This window comes from Gigantopelta aegis, chromosome 12 (genome assembly GCF_016097555.1).
Source record: "Gigantopelta aegis isolate Gae_Host chromosome 12, Gae_host_genome, whole genome shotgun sequence".
NCBI classification, from domain to species: domain Eukaryota; kingdom Metazoa; phylum Mollusca; class Gastropoda; order Neomphalida; family Peltospiridae; genus Gigantopelta; species Gigantopelta aegis.
This window is the reverse complement of record NC_054710.1, coordinates 48,176,816-48,196,253: the sequence shown is the minus strand read 5'-3', so window position 1 is coordinate 48,196,253 and position 19,438 is coordinate 48,176,816. Positions and strand designations below refer to the sequence as shown.

The 19,438-nt window shown below is 41.5% G+C and overlaps 2 protein-coding genes across 3 annotated transcripts in view; both read left to right on the top strand.

The window, feature by feature from the left end:
- Positions 1 to 3,208: 3,208 nt before the first annotated feature.
- LOC121386394 (zinc finger protein 492-like) lies at positions 3,209 to 11,645 on the top strand. The gene is made up of 2 exons (XM_041517274.1): positions 3,209 to 3,344; positions 9,209 to 11,645. The coding sequence occupies exons 1-2, from the start codon at positions 3,327 to 3,329 to the stop codon at positions 11,450 to 11,452; spliced, it is 2,262 nt and encodes a 753-aa protein (XP_041373208.1). The 5' UTR covers positions 3,209 to 3,326; the 3' UTR covers positions 11,453 to 11,645.
- Positions 11,646 to 18,055: 6,410 nt separating this feature from the next.
- Positions 18,056 to 19,438, top strand: part of LOC121386272 (CWF19-like protein 2) — a 48,241-nt gene continuing 46,858 nt past the window's right edge. The window contains exon 1 of one of the 2 annotated variants that reach the window (XM_041517116.1): positions 18,056 to 18,201. In XM_041517116.1, the coding sequence (XP_041373050.1) occupies positions 18,112 to 18,201 (90 nt within the window). In that variant the 5' untranslated portion in view covers positions 18,056 to 18,111. The remainder of the gene's footprint in view (positions 18,202 to 19,438) is intronic. The other variant, XM_041517115.1, reaches the window with a different exon arrangement.

The following is a 19,438-nucleotide window of genomic DNA, read 5'->3' as shown; positions in this document are numbered from 1 at the left end:
CAACGGCGTAATGGTTAACAACTAGGGCGTGTCCCTTTAATTGAACAAAAGCACGACGATAGGATAGGACAGAGTAAGCATTTGATGTGCTAACTGGGACAAACTGTTTGCAAGGACACGCGATTTGTCCTTCTTATGTTCTGACCTTTGTCAGCACGCGTGTTCAATCCAGGATGAAAGTAACCAATCAACACGTGCTTACGTTCACTCAAATATTCAAGCACGTATGTACTGGGCTCACTACGAGTTTATCGGAAAGATCTGCTCAAAACAGATACAAAAAAAGAGAGAGATATATCATCAACAATCATCCAAGCAATTACATGTTAAAATCATCATAATCATATACTATCTCGACCAATGAAGTCACGAGTTACAAATCGTTACAGCATATCGCATCGTAAGAACGAATCTTTACGTTTGTTATTTTGTTATTGGGCGGGGGCGCATATTGAGGAAGGTTGTTTTTATGGGGTATTTTATTTATAGAATAACCTACTTTTTCCCCCTTATTAAAAGTCGTGTGTTAGTATTTTTGTACACAGTTGTATACGGCTTTTAAACTCTAGTGTATACTGAACAACATAGGTAACGCGAATATCGTTTGTAGCTTAAGTTGTAACATTCAATTTTGTTTTATTAAAGGGACAAACCCTTGTTTTTAAACACTAACGCCTATTTCTAACTAACAGAGCCGTTTATGATCACTGAAATCAAACATTACTAAAATTTTAATATTTAGATTATCCATTTACGTACAACCGAAGTGTTTCTGGTCATCCAGGTGTTTCTAATACCACAAAATGCATTTTTCATATTTTTGAAAACGCACGTGCGTCTGAGAAGTAACGGTTATGGGGTCGCGTTTTGGTCTTATTTTTAAGAGTATCTCAACGTCACAGACTTTTGTTTCACTCTGTTGTATCCAAATTTGTTACAGGTTTGTAAATTAACCAAACTTAGTGTTCATTTTGACGGGTTGAAACTAGGGTCTAGGTGGAAAATATGCCTTATTGTTTAAAAACTAGGATCTGTCGCTTTAAAGAAGGATTAACACATATTGATATTCAGGAGATTTACGTGTTGATTTAACGATTATCATTTCACCAAATTGATCGATTTTAATCACGTAAACCTATTGTAATTACAAACCGATCCTAACCGTAATTTGCGTTTCTTTTGTTGTTTAGTATATTATTGTTAGACGTGCATATTTATGTATGAGCCTAATAGTATATACTTGTTATTAAACCAACAGGTCTCACCCGTGTTAGATCAAAGTTATTCTCTAGCAAGTAGTGGATTGTTCGGCTTCTGTAGTTACCTTACACTAGTTATGTTGTCTGTTATTATAGTTATACGGGTTGTCATTAAACATTTAATAAGTATTTGGCTTGTGTTATTTTTATTATTTTAAATAATAATAGCAATACGTTTGTTTTGTTTAACGACATCACTAGAGCACACTTATTAGTTAATCATTGACTACTGGATGTCAGTGATCGATCATAGAGCTTGGTGCATGTACAGACATTTCCTTTCGGTTTCCACACTAATGCTGATGCATAGCTTCTGTACTCTGACTTCAGTGGACTTGGTTTGAGTTTGGAGTTTTCCTTCTCCTAGGAGAGTTTCCTTACTAGGATTCTGAGCATCTCCAGCCCAGTTTTAATTTTGGAGTTTGCTTCTCCTAGACAATTGTCTTTCTTGACTCACGTCCTCTGTCTGCCCGGTCCATATTAGTCTAGTCTCTACCCTTTGACAAGTCCAGCTTGGCTGACCCTACCAGGAGCCGATGCTCCAGCTGGCATAGCTCTCCGAGTCACTGAGACATGCAAGCTACCTCACCACGTCATGGAATGGACCATGAGATAGACTGGATGTCAAAACATTACATTTTGATAATTCCGACACATTAAAAAGTTTGTTTTGTTTAACGACACCACTAGAGCACATTTTATTTAATCATCGGCTATTGGATGTGAAAACATTAAATTTTGATAATTCCGACGCATAATCTTCAAAAACTGGTTACATTGTTTTGCCGTTAACAGCCAGGCATATTTTATTTTCACTTCCCCACATCAGACAGGACTGCACATACCATTTGTGTTGGGAATCAGTTGGAATGTGATTATCGATCATTGGTTATAATCGGTTGGCAGCAACCGATCAAGTTTCAAGTACACAATTAGTTAGAACTATATGAACGTAAGAAGGATTGAATTGTAAGGACCATGAACCTATTATACATCCTACACAGGGCTCGAACTTAACAATGTGTCTCCCACGGCAAGAATATATGATTTTATATTGTGGGGGATCAACCCACTATTGGGGGAGGGGGGCAACCCACACTATGTATACATGTATATATGATTTTATAAAACTTAATACAGTGAAAAAAAGAAGAAGTTGGAATAGGGGACACTGCCCCGTGCTCCACCCACCCCACCCCACCCCACCCCACCCCCTCGCTACGTCACTGAATAAAGATAACCGTCGTGTTGAGACGTGGCGTTCCTTTTGAATTTGAATTTCATCCCCATATTGACAAACAGCTAGAACTTATTTTAATGCAGAACAGAACTTTTATTCACTCAGAACACCAAACTAAGGGGTTTACAAGAATATATGGGGCGGGACGTAGCCCGGTGGTACAGCGCTCGCTCGATGCGCGGTCGGTGTGAGATCGATTCCCGTCGGTGGCCCCATTGCGCTATTTCTCGTTCCAGCCAGTGCACCACGACTGGTGTATCAAAGGCCGTGGTATGTACTACCCTGTCTGTCGACTCTGTGGGATGATGCATATAAAAGATCCCTTGCTGCTAATCGAAAAGAGTAGCCCATGAAGTGGCGACAGCGGGTTTCCTCTCTTAATATCTGTATGGTCCTTAACTATATGTCTGACGCCATATAACCGTAAATAAAGTGTGTTGAGTGCGTCGTTAAATAAAAACATTTATTTTTTACAAGCCTATATATACAGTACAATGGCGGCTGCTGATGTACGAATATGTTGTATGTACTTTATAGTTCTCATGTCACCAATCCTGCTGCTGACTGGCTATCGATTATTGTTTGCCTATACAAAACCTTTCGCTACCTTTATTACGGAACAGACATTCATGCCCAGTCTTTTGAAAGCTTTCGTGCACAGTAAATAGTCATACGCAACAATGTACAAGGGGAAATAACTCTGCTAACCCAAATGTCCAACTCATTCAAAGATGCGGGTCTCCGCCATTTTTGTGGTATTTATCCGTTACTTGCAATGAAATGCTCCTGAAACGCTCGATTACACGTGCGGATGGTTGCTAGGCTACATGTCTGCGTGCACAACAGTAAGTATTTAATTTCCAGTTCACAAATATTACAGATCCGAGACTGGGATTGTGACACCGCAGTAAAGGTGTTAATTCGTAACGTCTGGTGGGCTGTAAGGGGTTAGCTAGTCATTCCATGGCACTTTTGGCAGTTCAAAATAAACCATTATGATTATTATTATTTCAAATCAAGTGTAAGCTTTAGTGAAAGATTTTTCTTGGTGTTTCATTGTGTAATAAAACAATAAAACAGTTACAGAATTTTAGTGATGGTTGAAAAAACATTGTATCGTGTCGTGACCGACATTGCTAGCCACAACAAGAAATTACGATAATGTATGCAGAAGCAAAGCTCACTGGGGCCCATAGAGGGTTTGAAAACTATAAATTCAGTATTACATCTAGATGATAAATGATTTTTAAATAGGCCTACTCTCAGCATAGATCTGAATTACATGAATTATAATGACATATCATAGTATTACAGAAAAAATGTTTTAAGTATCTATCGACCATATTTTTAAATAATAATAATTATTACTATTGCCGTTGTTACTTTCCGGGGGTGGTGGTTGGGGGGGGGGGGGGGGGGGGTGACGAAAGGAAGTGAATATGTGGAGGGGGATTTTGACACACATTTTTGAAAACTGTTTTATAGAAAAAAAATTAGCATTCTACAATAAAATTCATAATTACAGATGCTGATAAATGCAACATTTTTTAAATAATTTTTTCTCGATGCATAACATACTGCTACTACTACCATTACTGTTAACGCTGTTGTTACTACTACTACTACTACTACTACTACTACTACTACTATTACTGTTGTTGCTGCTACCATAACATACACACCAAAAAGTTTTTAAAAAGTAGTTTGTTTTACTTAACGACGCCACTAGAGCACATTGATTTTTTTATCTTATCATTGGCTATTGGACGTGAAACATATGGTCATTCCGACACTGTTTTTAGAGGAAACCCGCTGTCGCAGGCTACTCTTTTACGACAGGCAGCAAGGGATCTTTTATTTGCGCTTTCCACAGGCAGTATAGCACAAACCATGGCCTTTGTTGAACCAGTTATGGATCATTGGTCGGTGCAAGTGATTTACACATACCCATTGAGCCTTGCGGAGCACTCACTCAGGGTTTGGAGTCGGTATCTGAATTAAAAATCCCATGCCTCGACTGGGATCCGAACCCAGTGCCTACCAGCCTGTAGACCGATGGCCTAACCACGACGCCACCGAGGCCGGTCACCACATACACCACTAATACCATGTAATATAATAATCATCATCGCAAACAAAGAATATTAATAAATGTTTATCGATTTGATATAATTAAATGACGTTTTAAATGTTACGTAGGTCTGCTTCTATTCGGTATCTAACACTTTAACAGTGCTTCCTTGCGATCGTGTGTGCAGGGGAGCGTTTTGTGGGGTCGAAACACCTTCCTGCTTAAGCAAACAAAATGTCAATAAATTTGTCTGGGAAACCTGTCTGACCCATATAAACTTCACTCACCATAGTCTAGACCCACCCCTGCATTGTTCATGTTTCTGGGAAACCTGTCTGACCCATATAAACTTCACTCACCATAGTCTAGACCCACCCCTGCATTGTTCATGTTTCTGGGAAACCTGTCTGACCCATATAAACTTCACTCACCATAGTCTAGACCCACCCCTGCATTGTTCATGTTTCTGGGAAACCTGTCTGACCCATGAGCACTGGGCCTAATTCACTAAACTCTCGCAACTTTGCGATCTCGCAGTGCAATGCTAAAAGATCTGCAAAGAGGATGCTTTGTTGTCTAGCAGAGCCTAAGAGACCTTTGTGAATTAGACGTCGCAAAACCACTGAAAATGCACGACTTGCTTTCTTATAATTACTTTCACAAACAGATTTTGCTTTTCAGTTCATATCACGAATTCCCTAATAAGAATCATGCTTTTATATATTAGTCTGAAGTATTTCACATAGACATTACACATTCTCGGTAATGTACATACAGAATAATATATGAGTGGACGTTAGATACCATTTATCTCACAACGAGTTGTTTTAAAATGTATGTAACGAGCGAAAGCGAGTTTGATATGTTTTTAAACAACGATTTATGAGATAAATGGTATCTAACGGACACGAATGTATTATTCTATTTCTTACACATCGTCAAAAAAGGAGGTTTTAACGTCTTTTTCGATTAAAAGTTATTTACAGCCATTGCACTTGTAACTAACTTTGTCGCACAGACCCATAATTGTTAGCTTAACTATACGTCACAATGTAATCGATTTCCATCTCAGTTTTCATTGGATGTATGGCATCCGCAGTGGTGACCTGGTCATTACCTAGGAGCAGCCAGTCGTATGTCTTGAAATTGTTAACACACGTACATGTGTAAACAGACATGTGTTATCAAAAATAACACACCGTTCTCACCAACGTGTATGTAAGAATTAGAAATTAGAAAAGGAATTCCAAGACTCTTTTCCATCACTGCTTTTGAGTTCTCTCAATCAATCTCTCATTCGATTATTTGCTTCAGGGTAAAAAGTTCAGAAGCAGATATTGCTTCTTATTCCACAAAATCAATTTCGATCCCTGTGGTGTTTTTACTAAACCATGTATAGACCGGTGCAAAATTGTTCTAACGATAGGCGTGCGAACAAAATGGCACCTACAGTATTTAAAATAACACTGACGTCGGAAAAATCACCAGATTTGTCGACGCATATTGACTCGCTGCGCATCCTTAGCACACAAACCCTGGTTCCGCCCCTACGTACGTACATTCATTGCATTTTAGTTTAACTTATGTGCGTGCTTATATCAAAGTAAGGTTCAAGCACGCTGCCCCTGCGTGTGCTGTAACCTCACCGTGGTGCAGGGGTGTAACATTCTCTTTGAGAATGGCCAATACAGCACAAAATTGAAGTTTTGAGTAAAATTCAGTATCCGTAAAATTCTGTGACATTTGTGTTTTTGTACAGTTTTTTACACTGTTTTTGTTTAAGTTTTGAATTTTTATATTGATGTTGATCATCACTTTATTTATTTGCATTACCATAGTTTGACACCCAATAGCCGATGTATTTTTCGTGCTGGGGTGTCGTTAAACATTCATTCATTCATTCATTCAAGCACGCTGTCCTGGGAACACATTACAAATATCTGGGCTGTCTATCTAAGACAGTGGGTTAGTTAGTGAGAGAAAAGAGGGTGTAGTGGTCTTACACCTATCCACTGAGTCGTTACATTAAAACTCGCTCTGGGTGGGAGCCGGTACCGGGCTGCGAACCATGTACTTACCAACCTTATGCCCGATGGCTTAACCACGACGCCACGAGACAGTTTTGTGCATTCAAAGGTCGAGTCGCACTGCATTTAACGTACTAAACTGCCCAACAATATAATTGCCTTTCCCACAGACCAAAAAAAAGAAAGAAAAGTTTTATTTAACGACGCACTCAACACATTTTATTTACGGTTATATAGCGTCAGACATATGGTTACGGACCACACAGATTGTTAAGAGGAAACCCGCTGTCGCCACTACATGGGCTACTCTTTCCGATTACCAGCAAGAGGTCTTTTATTTGCGCTTCCCACAGGCAGGATAGCACAAACCATGGCCTTTGTTGAACCAGTTATGGATCACTGGTCGGTGCAAGTGGTTTACACCTACCCACTGAGCCTTGCGGAGCACTCACTCATGATTTGGAGTCAGTATCTGGATTAAAAATCCCATGCCTCGACTGGGATCCGAACCCAGTACCTACCAGCCTGTAGACCGATGGCCTAACCACTACGCCACCGAGGCCGGTTTCACAGAGACAAATTAAGTATATGCATTTAATTTGTTTTCAAAAATATTTATTAATTCAACCAGCAGCCTAACTGTCATATCTGACGTGATACCCAGGGCCGTAGCGCGGTGGGAACCTTGGGATGGGGTGGGGTGGGGAGGCCTGTCGAATATGAACTTAGCGGACCCTATATGAATAACCTAACATTGCACTATAACAATGTTTTAGCCTCAACGGGGGGTGGGGGTGGGGGCATATTACGCGTGGTTGGGTTCGAACGAATCCCCAACACCCCATCCCAACCCAACCTACGGCTATACTACCGATACATTTGTATCTAATTTAATTACATAATTTATGGCTTCGTAGCCATATGTTCATTTATAGTTTATTTCATATAAGGACATACTCTAGTAAACTAAATGCTATATTTTCATCCATTTGTTTTAATGGGGGCTCCGACGGGGCTGGAATATTTTTTATATATATATATATATATATATATATATATATTTTTTTTTCTGTTTTAGGACACTAGAAATACGGTATATCAAGCATCAAAAATGTTTAAAGGACTTTTTTTCACACACCCTCTCCCATAAATATAAATGAATGAATAAATGAATGAGTGAATAAATGATTCTGAATTAATATATAAATAGCTGAAGATTTTTATTTTGTTTTGCTTAACGACACCACTAGAGCACATTGATTAATTAATCATCGGCTACTGGATGTCAAACGTTTGGTAATTCTGACACGTAGTCGTCAGAGGAAACCCGCTACATTTTTCATATGACCAGTTGTGGTGCACTGTTTGGAACGAGAAAAACACAATCAGATGAATGGATCCACCGAGGTGGTTCAATCCTGCGACGAAATCACATCAGGCGAAAGTTCAACCGACTGAACTAAATCCCGCCCTAGCTGAAGAGGAACTTCTACAAAAAATACAGTGTATATTACAAGTCCAGTAATTTGTGTGGATTCTACCTATAATGGGACAAGGGTGGGATCTAGCTCAGTCGGCAGAGCACTCGCCTGAGGTTCTTACGTCGAAAGATCGAATCCCCTCGGTGGACCCATTCCCTGGAGTTTTCCCGTTACAACCTGTACCATACAATTAGTATGTGCTGTCCTGTCCGAGGGAAAGTGCGTGTAAAAGATACCTTATTGGTAATGGAACAAAATCTATCGGGTTTCCTCGAAAACCGTGTGTCGGCATTATTAAAGGTTTGACATTCAATAATCGATGATTAATAAACAAAAATCAATGTGTTTGAGATCGGAATGTTTGTACTTAATTTGGGCGTCATTATTTTGGGCATATATGTAGTTTGGACACAACGTTAATCGCCTGGAGTTTGATGTATCCTAAAGTCCTGACTGGGTTTTTTTTAGGCCACTGACTAATGCAAAGCTCCATTGCTAAATTAATTTATCAGAACAGACAAAAACAAATTTACACAGTGCCACTTTCTTTTGGAAATGGCCTATGTTTGATAACACAGTATGCCTGGATAAATCCCTCACTTAAGTAGGTTAACTACCGTGTGACTCTGTCTTTAAGAGAAATTAATTATCAGGGTTTTTAGAACTTTTTAAAAATCCACTAGCCATGGGATCAGTGATTTAAAGCATTTACTAGCCACAATAGTAATAATAGTAATAATCAGATATGTCACCTAAAGAGGGAGATAGAGCTTAAAAACACTAACATTGGTGGGTGGGGGTGGGGGGTGGACCAGGATATTCTTACTTACAAAATAGACTTAACTACAACATTTGACCAAATAAAATTCACTAGCCGTCGGGCATGGCAATAGTAGTTATATACTAGCCCAACATTAAATATCACTAGCCATGGGAGTGGGGCTACCATAATCTAGAAGCCTAATTATTTGTTTTTAGCTGTTTGTTCAGATGACTAATGATTTCGCTGCTCGTTCAGATGACTAATGATTTCGCTGCTCGTTCAGATGACTAATGATTTCGCTGCTCGTTCAGATGACTAATGATTTCGCTGCTCTTTTAGATGACTAATGATTGTGCCGCTCTTTCAGATGACTAACGATGACGACAAGCAGAACGTGGCCACCAACTTCGTGCACATCCTGGAGGATCACGGTGAGAACCTGCGCAACCAGCTTTACCAGCAGTGGCTCAGGGGAGAGCACTGCGACCTCGTCATCAAGTTCAAGGACGGCGAGATCAACGTCCACAGCGCCGTACTGTTCGCCGTCAGTCCCACCCTGGAAGAACTGCCCAAGAAGAAGCCCATCAGATACCTCAACATGCCGGACATGGAGTTATCGGATCTCGATCCCCTCATTAAAATGGCCTACACTGGAGTTCTGTGTGTAGATATGCAGTATGCGGAAGGCGTTGCTATGGCGGCAAGGAGGCTGGGTATGAAGGACATATGTTTGGCTATTCGTGGCTATTTAGATAAATATCAGAAAAACCCATCAAACGGGCCCATTATAGTTTCGTCCCAGAAATTGGACTATGGTGATAAAAGTGCAGAAAATAGTATTAAAAGAAACGAGAAAGCATTTCACAAAACACGACAAATGAAGAATAAGGTGCGTAAACTAAATTTGGGAAAAAAGAGACTTCACAGGAAAGAAATGAAAGGAAGAAAATATTCCAACAAGAAAATCCCACTCAAGTCATACGGTGACGGAGAAAGCATTCAAAATGGCGACTCTGTAACTGAGAAAGACAGCGACGAAAGCATACCATCACTCCAGAAAGAAATCAAGAGAGAGGAAGATGTGGAAGCTGATGAATATTCCACCATGGAAAGTCATTCTGGGAAAACAGCTGAAGACTTTGATGAATCAGGATCAGAGACTGAAGACTATGACGAGGATAGCACGTCTGGCGTGGAAATGATGGTTGATGATACCGACCCTGAATACAAACCAACGTCATACGTCAGCAAGACTCTATATGGCAACAAAGATAGAGTCATCGACCTCGGCGAAATGAAATTCGAAGGTGTAGCGATGACATCACCTAAATTGGCTTTTTTAGGTCGAAGATCTAAGTCGAAGCGACGACGTAGAAACGAGCAAGGCAAGCTGAAGTGCCCTGGTTGTGATGCGGTGTTCGACGCTGAGGTTGACCTCAAGAAGCACGTGCAGTCCGAGGAGGCGCACATGCTGTTCCGGTGTCCGGAGTGCGAGCTCAGCTACATCCGGAAGTCGAACCTGACCCGCCACATGAGGACGGCGCACTCGAAGGAATTCCACCTCAAGTGTCGTTACTGCGACAGCGTCGCCAACACCGAGAAGGGGCTGCGGGAACACTGCAGGACGAGACACAACAACCCAAACCCTTTCGAGTGTGACGAGCCCAACTGCACGTACAAGACGTACAAGTACGACTTCCTGCGCCGGCACTTACAGATCCACAACACCAATCGAGAATTCGTCTGCGACAAATGTGGGAAGACGTTCTCCCAGCACGCGGGCCTGGCCAGCCACAGACGCACGTGCTACCAGCTCCAGGAGTACCTCTGTGACTTCTGTGGCCAGGCGTTCAACCACATCCAGAGCATGAAGTCCCACAGACGGACGATCCACCTGGGGGAGAGACCCTTTATGTGTAGTGAGTGCGGGTCCAGATTCACGGACCACAGGAATCTGAAGCGGCACAAGCGAATCCATGAAAACAGCTTCCCCTATTCGTGTGAGATATGCGGACAGAAATACAGACATTCTAATTCTCTGAAGGGACATATGAAACGACACGGAGATTCTTTCTTACACCATGGCATCAGTTCCAAACAAGATGGTAAAGAAAGCGTTGATTCACGAGCCGCCGAAAACTCGGCTAGTGGCAATCTTTCTTTTCCTAATCTGTATTCTCAAACCTTCACACCTAAACCACAAGAAATGCTTGAAGCCCAGTACCAAACCAAGACCAGTGTTGATCACACGAACTTAAGCTTCAATAGCAGAGTCGCGGAGTTATCTTCTCATAAATATCCCAATGATTCGGAGATACCTGCTCCTAAATATCCAACTGATGCAGACATACATATGCAACTGAACTTTAACAAACATCAAGAGTTACCTTCCCACGAATTTCGGCATAATCCAGATGCTAATCCACATGGTGATTATAATAAAGATTCGGAGTTACCTCCCCATTTATACATTCCACTGTACAGGGCAAAATCGAACAATGACTGTACTACAGACATAAGTCAGACTGATGAATATTCATCAGTACAAAACCAGAGTCAAAATTCAGAACTTGGCGATCTGGCGGATCTGTGCATGACATCCAATTTATAAAGACAAAATAACCATAACATATTTAACATGGGCTATACGAGTTTTTCTCATCTTTTTATTCTCTCTCTCTCTCTCTCTCTCTCTCTCTCTCTCTCTCTCTCTCTCTCTCTCTCTCTCTCTCTCATATGTTAATGAAGCACATCTACATTTGTTTATTTGTTTTTTTCGTTGTTTTTGTTATCAGAGGTGTTGTTAAATGTTGCATTAAAAATACAATATTTCGTATCATACACGGAACTTCATATAGTCTTTTGTATACGAACACAGCGTATTTTCTAGTATCATGTTTAATATTCTAGCTTTGTCTATGCTGTTTAATACCCGCCCACACATATTTCCATTTATGCGAGGAATTACTCTAACCCGTCGAAGATAAGTTTAAAACTGGATAAGGTTTATTTATATATACTACTCAAAAGAATTTAAGGGTCAAAAATTTATAACCAAATAAGTTTCAGAGTGTATTAGATCGATGATGTAAACTACACCAAATTTTTTATTTATTGTTCCATATTTACAAAAAACCCACAAATAAACGTCACTGTATACAAGAAAGTCACATGACATGCTGTCAAAGTTGAAGGTTGTCAAACATGGATTTTACACATTAGAACATTCGTTTAATAGTGTGTGAATCCACCCCTGGCGCGAATACACTCGACACATCGTTGCCTCATGCTGTTGATCAGACGTCTGAAGAACTCTTGGGGAATGGCCTGCCACTCTGCCATAAGATAAGAAGTTGACCCAGATCATGAAGGTTGGCCGGAGGGGCATGGTTATCCCGAACTCTCCTGCCTAATTCGTCCCAGGCGTCTCTATTGGGGCCAAGTCAGGCGAATATGCTGGCCAATCCATCCTGGCGATACCTTGTTGTCTGAGAAAGTCCGTTACCACCCTGGCGCGGTGGGGTCTGGCATTGTCATCCTGCAGAACTGCCCCGCCGCCAATCTGCTGAAGGCCTGAGAGAACCAACGGCCGGATAATCTCATTCAGATAGCGGATTCCATTCAGATTGCCATCCACCACATAGAGGGGGTCCTGTGGTGGATAGAGATGCCGCCCCATACCATGACGCTGCCACCACCGAACCGGTGACGTTGTCTAACGTTAACGTCAGCGAAGCGTTCCCCAGGACGTCTGTAGACACGAACCCGACCGTCGTTGAACTGGAGACTAAACCTGGACTCATCAGTGAACATCACTCGACCCCACTGAACACGTTGCCACCGCAGATGAAGTGTGCACCAGTGACGTCTGGCCGTTCTGTGACGTGGTAGGAGTGGTGGTCGAACAGCCTGGCGACGGCAGCGTAGATTATTGGCTCTCAGACGATTGCGTATGGTTTGATCAGACACTCGAGTTCCAGTCGCAGTCCGCAGATTGTCACGTAATCGGGGTGCAGTGGTTGTGCGTTGACGTAGAGCCATATTGGTGATGTAGCGGTCCTCTCTATTTGTAGTGCTTCGGGGTCTTCCGGAACGTGGACGATTTCGAACAGAATTCGTTGCTTGGTACCGTTGCCACAGTCGACCAACGACACTCTGACTGACACCAAGTCTCAGAGCAACATTTCTTTGCGTATTGCCATCCTGGAGCCAAGCAATAGCCCTTCCTCGATCTTCGATAGTCAGTTTAAGTCGTACCATTGTCGAATTTGGAGTGTGCACCGTACACGAACGCAAGCTCCAATTATACGGAAATTCAGCACTGGGAACATGGAATACACGTGCAAAGCGTGCAAATGAAGCGCTTTGTGAAAAAGCAAGTTATGGGCACTTAGCAGACCTTTCGCTTTCGCCCTAATTTACATGCAAATGTAAGCATGTTTTCGCCATTAGAACTAGTCGACAGTGTCAATGACAGTGGATTTTAATTCATTTATGGGTTGCTTAGACCCACTTTCATCAAAATGGAACAATACCATGCGTGACATTATGGTCTAGCTAATATAATTGACATTCAGAAAATAATGTCGAAAATATCGTCTGACCCTTAAATTCTTTTGAGTAGTATATATATAAATAATGACCGACATTTTTAATGGAACTAGGGGAGGGTTGGAGGAGTGGGCTTGGATGTCTATCAACTAGGGGTGGGTGGGAGAAGGAGTGGGCTTGAGCGTGTTAACTAGGGATGGTTTGGACGAGGAGTTGGCTTGGACATGTATCAACTAGGAGTGGGTTGGAGGAGGAGTGGGCGTGGACGTGTGTCAAGTAGGGGTGGGTTGGAGGAGGAGTGGGCTTGGACATGTGTCAACTAGGAGTGGGCTTGAGGAGGAGTGGGCGTGGACATGTGTCAGCTAGGGTTGGGTTGGAGTAGGCGTGGGCTTGGACGTGTATCAACTAGGCGTGAGTTGGAGGAGGAGTGGGCTTGGACATGTGACAACTAGGGATGGGTTGGAGGAGGAGTGGGCTTGGACATGTGTCAGCTAGGGGTGGGTTGGAGGAGGAGTGGGCTTGGTCATGTGTCAACTAGGGGTGGGTTGGAGGAGGCATGGATTTGGACATGTATCAACTAGGCATGGGTGGAGGAGTGGGCTTGGACATGTGTCAACTAGAGGTGGGTTGGAGGAGGAGTGGTCTTGGACATGTGTCAACTAGGGTTGGATTGGGTTCAATCCTGTCTAAAACTCATATAATCAAGTGGCACATAGTTGTTAGGTTGAACATATTACCAGTACTACTACGGCGGCTAACGGAATTTAGGCGCGTTCATTTCAGGAGAACTCTCTGTAACTTTATGCATGACGATGTTGCCGACAAGTTTGCTGTCTATGCGTCACGCATCTGTGTCTGACGGCCGTATCTACTAGCTACAGATATCAGATTCTGTGGAGTCGCCGATTTGATCAGATTTGTTACGATATCCTAAAAAAGGTTAGTTGTAATCATTTGTCATAAATAAATGTAAAATCAGCGAAATGTAGCGCCTGTAACTATAATACGGTACCTTTTGTGGTAACTCGGACAATGGAGTGGGTTACAACTATTTTAATTTTAGTTAAAATAAGCAGATTTGTATTAAAAAAAACATATTTTATTGCTTGTAATATTAAAAAAAAATTTATTTTACATGTATTTTATTTATTTTAAAATATTCAAACTTGAAAAATTTAGGAATGTATGACACTGTCAGCATTTGTCGTGAGCGTAGATTAAACTAGGGGTTCAAATGGTGTTAGTATTTATTCATCATTGTCCTTATTAATTGAGACCTGTGCATCAATACTAAACGCTCAGGGTCCAGGATTTCATATTGACGGTGCCACTCACATAAGGTGGTTGGAAAAAGAAAAAGAGGTAGGTGGCATGGCCACAAATGATCAGTGGGGGCTGTATTATGTCCTCTCTATTTGTTATTGTATTTGTAAACTATTTAATAATCTTCATTTTATGGAGGAAATAAAGAATATCTATCTATCTATCTATCTATCTATCATGGATTCCTCGATAGCTCAGAACGCATCGTGGTTAGTCTGCAATTTGCGGGCGATTCGGTGCCACAGGTTCGAGTCCCAGCAACGGCATGAGACAAAATAGCCCTGACAATTTGTGAGGCGAGAAAGGATTTAATTATCCACTGCGCTAGTGCGTTAACATCTATGTATGTAACAGTCATCCTCGACATACGTACAATATATAGATATCCATACATAAATACATACATTGTACATACATGTGTGGGTTGCTCCCTCTCCCCCCTCCAATATAAAACACTGGGTACGCCAAAGTAAGTGATGGGTCAGTTTAAACCCACATTTAATGAGAAATGGCAAGTGTGTTACACGAATGACCGCAAGAAAGCAGATACCTGTCGCATTTGGAAAGACAAGGACCGGAAAGTAGAGGCCGACAACTGATAACTGAAGAAGTTGAGCGATAGGAGGAAATAGAAGGAAGGAAATATTTTATTTAACAACGCACTCAACACATTTTATTTACGGTTATATGGCGTCAGACATATAGTTAAGGACCACACATATATTGAGAGAGGAAACCCGCTGTCGCCACTTCATGGGCTACTCTTTTCGATTAGCAGCAAGGGATCTTTTATATGCACCATCCAAGACAGGATAGCACATACCACAGCCTTTGATGTACCAGTCGTGGTGTACCGGATGGAGCAAGAAATATCCCAATGGGCCCACTGACGGAGATCGATCCCGGACCGACCACGCATCAAGTGAGCGCTTTACCACTGGGCTACGTCCCGTCCCAAAAAATTAAATAGAATTCAAAGGAGAAAAAGGAAGGAAGGAAATGTTTTATTTAACGACACACACAACACATTTTATTTACGGTTATATGGCGTCAGACATATGGTTAAGGACCACACAGATATATATATAGAGAGGAAACCCACTGTCACCACTTCATGGGCTACTCTTTTTGATTAGCAGCAAGGGATCTTTTATATGCACCATCCCACAGACAGGGTGGTACATACCACGACCTTTGACATACCAGTCGTGGTGCACTGGCTGGAACGAGAAATAGCCCAATGGGCCCACCGACGGGGATCGATCCCAGACCGATCGCACATTAAGCGAACGCTTTGCCACTGGGCTACGTCCCGCCCCTAGGAGAAAAAAGGGAAGGTATAATACAATACATATAAATAACAAACAAACCCAGGCGCGTGTGCGGGGGGGGGGGTTTGGGGGTCGACCCCCCCCCCCCGCTCACGGCGAAAAAAAAATTCATATCCCGATTTTTTACATTCCTGTGAAAGCAGCACGGCTAGCCAGCAGAAAACACCTCAGAATAGCCCTAGAAGGGGTCAATTTTTCAAAATTTTCGGGGGGAGGGCCACCCAGACCCCCCAGACCCCCCAGACACCTCGACCCCCCTCCCCCCTTGCAAAATTTCCTGCGTACGACCCTGAAACCCTTGGAAGTTGTAATCTCTGTTTCATTTCATTTCATCTTATGTTCGTGATTATATCCAATTAAGGTTCAAGCACGCTGTCCAGGGCACACATAACTCAGCTATCTGGGCTGTCTGTCTAGGACAGATGGTTAGTTGTTTGTGGTTAGTGACATATTTACAGGTTTATATTAATAATATATTTTTTTAAAAATAATTTAAGTATTAATTCAACACGATATTAAACATGTTTATCCATTGCACACAGGCTTACTAAGATATTGTATTCGTCCATTGTATCATTGTAACTGAATAGCTATATTATACGCGTGTATATTAGTTTACAACATATATACAAACTGCATTAAATACGAGCATGTGCATACGATGGATCGTACTGTTGTGCGCCGTCGTGCTATACATAGCTAACAGCACTACACTACACTACACTACACTACACGGCCTATTGCCTACTGTTCAGTCGTGCGGTGCTCTATTGTGCGTCAGACACATATATCAATTCAATTCAAATCATTTATTTCCATATATGCATCATACAGAAATGTACATAAACATAAACTAGTAGTGCTAATAATGATGCTACCATCATGAACATGTTATAATGTTACATAACATATCAGGCTATAAGCTTTTGGACATTGGGTCATTGAAAACTGGTGCTTAATTGAATTGGATAACATTAACGTGCCTATCCAATCAAGATTAAAGCACGTCTCTCCCTGGCAAAATCTCTGATTTAGCCAGTGACTGGGTCCTGGACAGAAGGGGGGGGGGGGGGGGGGGGTTGAATTGGAAATGGACAGAATGTTGGACTAGCAATAGGCCTAAGTGAAAAAGATAATATTTATTTAATTAAAAAGTTAACTAGCCAAAAATAAAAAGGAATCGACTGTTCAACCAAATCTTTATATAATTTAGTGCATTTTAGAAGGACAGTCCAGAAATAAATGAGAGAAAGAAGATATGATCGGACTGTTTAATAATATCGAAAAAAAAGGGTAATTTTGACATAAATGTTTGAACGAAGGTCTAAAAGTTTAAAAGTCCCGTCTGTATGTCCACATGTGTGGCCTCGTTATGACCGTTAAAGTGCACAGCTAGTAGGGATGAGATGGGCTGCATCTCGTCAAGAAAACCCCTAGATTGACGTTCATTAGATGTGGAAGGTGTAGTGCTGTGCGGAAATGCACTTCTTGAGAACCCTAACACTAACCCTAACCCAAAGCCTGAATATATACTGAATGCTGGAATGATCGGAATTCTTGCCCTAATATGAAACAAAGTAAAGTCCAGAAAAGAGTAGTAGGGGTCGACCCCACTTCTTATTTCATCTTATCTAGAGTGCTGCTAGGGCAGGGAGAGACTAAACGCGAACAACCGTAGCGTTCTGCAAAATGGCCATCATACCGAGTCACGAAAAAAACAAACGTGTCAATAACACCAAAGGAGGATTCCCAAGTGGAACAAGCGAAAGAACGTGCAGTGTGTGCACAAGCGAAACAAACACGTCGCACCGCGACGAGCTCCATTTCATTTCATTTCAAATTATGTTCGTGTTTATATCCAATTAGTCCATTGAGTCGTTAAAACTCGCTCTTTGTGGGGGCCGATACTGGGCTGCGAACCCTGTACCACCCAGCCTTATGTCCGATGGCTTAACGGTAACCACGACGCCACCGAGGCCGGTGACGATCTCTAGACTCTGAATGTGGTGCTTAATAAAAGTAGGTACGAAGAATACATTTCCAGGAGAATTATCTCCCTTTAACAATGGCGGCTTTTGTAAATTTTACCAGCTCTACTGTAATTGAAAACCAAAAACAAGTTGTTCGAGAAGCCAGGCAGAATATTATTGACAAGGTGAGTACAGACAATAGTTTGTATATAACACACGGTTAATAATTAGAACCAAACGAAAAAGCTATCATGTTTACAAGTCATTTAAAGTCCTCCCCAGCAGTGGACGTCATTAAACTCATTTGACATTTGTTTTACTTTAAGTTTTACTTATTTAGTAGCTTGATGTTAGTTTGGGATTGATCCCCGTCGGTAGGTTCAAGCCAGTGCACCACGACTGGAATGTCAAAGGCTGGTATGTGCTATTCTGCTGTGTAATGGTGCATATAAAATACCTCTTGCTACTAATGGAAAAATGTGGTGGATTTCCTCTCTAAGACTACCATTGACGTCCCAAACTGCGTTCACCTAACATTGTAACAACAAAAACATGAATACGATATTTACGGAAATACTGTTATACATTTTTCAGCAACAATACGTGAAACAAAATAGATTGCAATCAATTAACGTAAAACATCAACAATGTTGACGTAAAACGAATCCATTCTAGTAAATAAAAGTGAAACACCCTCCGGTAAACAGGAAAGCAGGACTCGCTTTCGGTAGCCAAATTGGCCATTGGCTAATTAAAAAAAAATTTTTTTGCTAGTGGCTAAAATTTTGGCTAAACCATTTTCAATCTTCTGATGTGAACAAACTGTTACATAATCTATCCAACATCTCAAACATAAATAATAATAATACCAAATATTCAATTAGCGTAATAGCGATCTCGCGACCAGTAACGAGAAACCGTGTCATCCAGAATACAGCTTAGGCCTAATGAAGGTTATTTATTTTAACTGCATGCATTCAACTTGTATGAAATCAAAGTCTGTAACTTGTTATTTTAACTTTGTAAAGTCTTTGAACTAAAGTAATAAAAACAGACCGACAATGCGTGTCAATTTGAATTTACATGCCAGTTCAGGACCGAAAGACATGTAGGCTATCCAAAGGGCTGAGTTCAGCCAGACCGAGTGAAAACAAAATGTTCACTAGACTGGTTTGTGTGCTTCACATTAAACCAGACCGGCCTCGGTGGCGTCGTGGCAGGCCATCGGTCTACAGGCTGGTAGGTACTGGGTTCGGATCCCAGTCGAGGCATGGAATTTTTAATCCAGATACCGACTCCAAACCCTGAGTGAGTGCTCCGCAAGGCTTAATGGGTAGGTGTAAACCACTTGCACCGACCAGTGATCCATAACTGGTTCAACAAAGGCCATGGTTTGTGCTATCCTGCCTGTAGGAAGCGCAA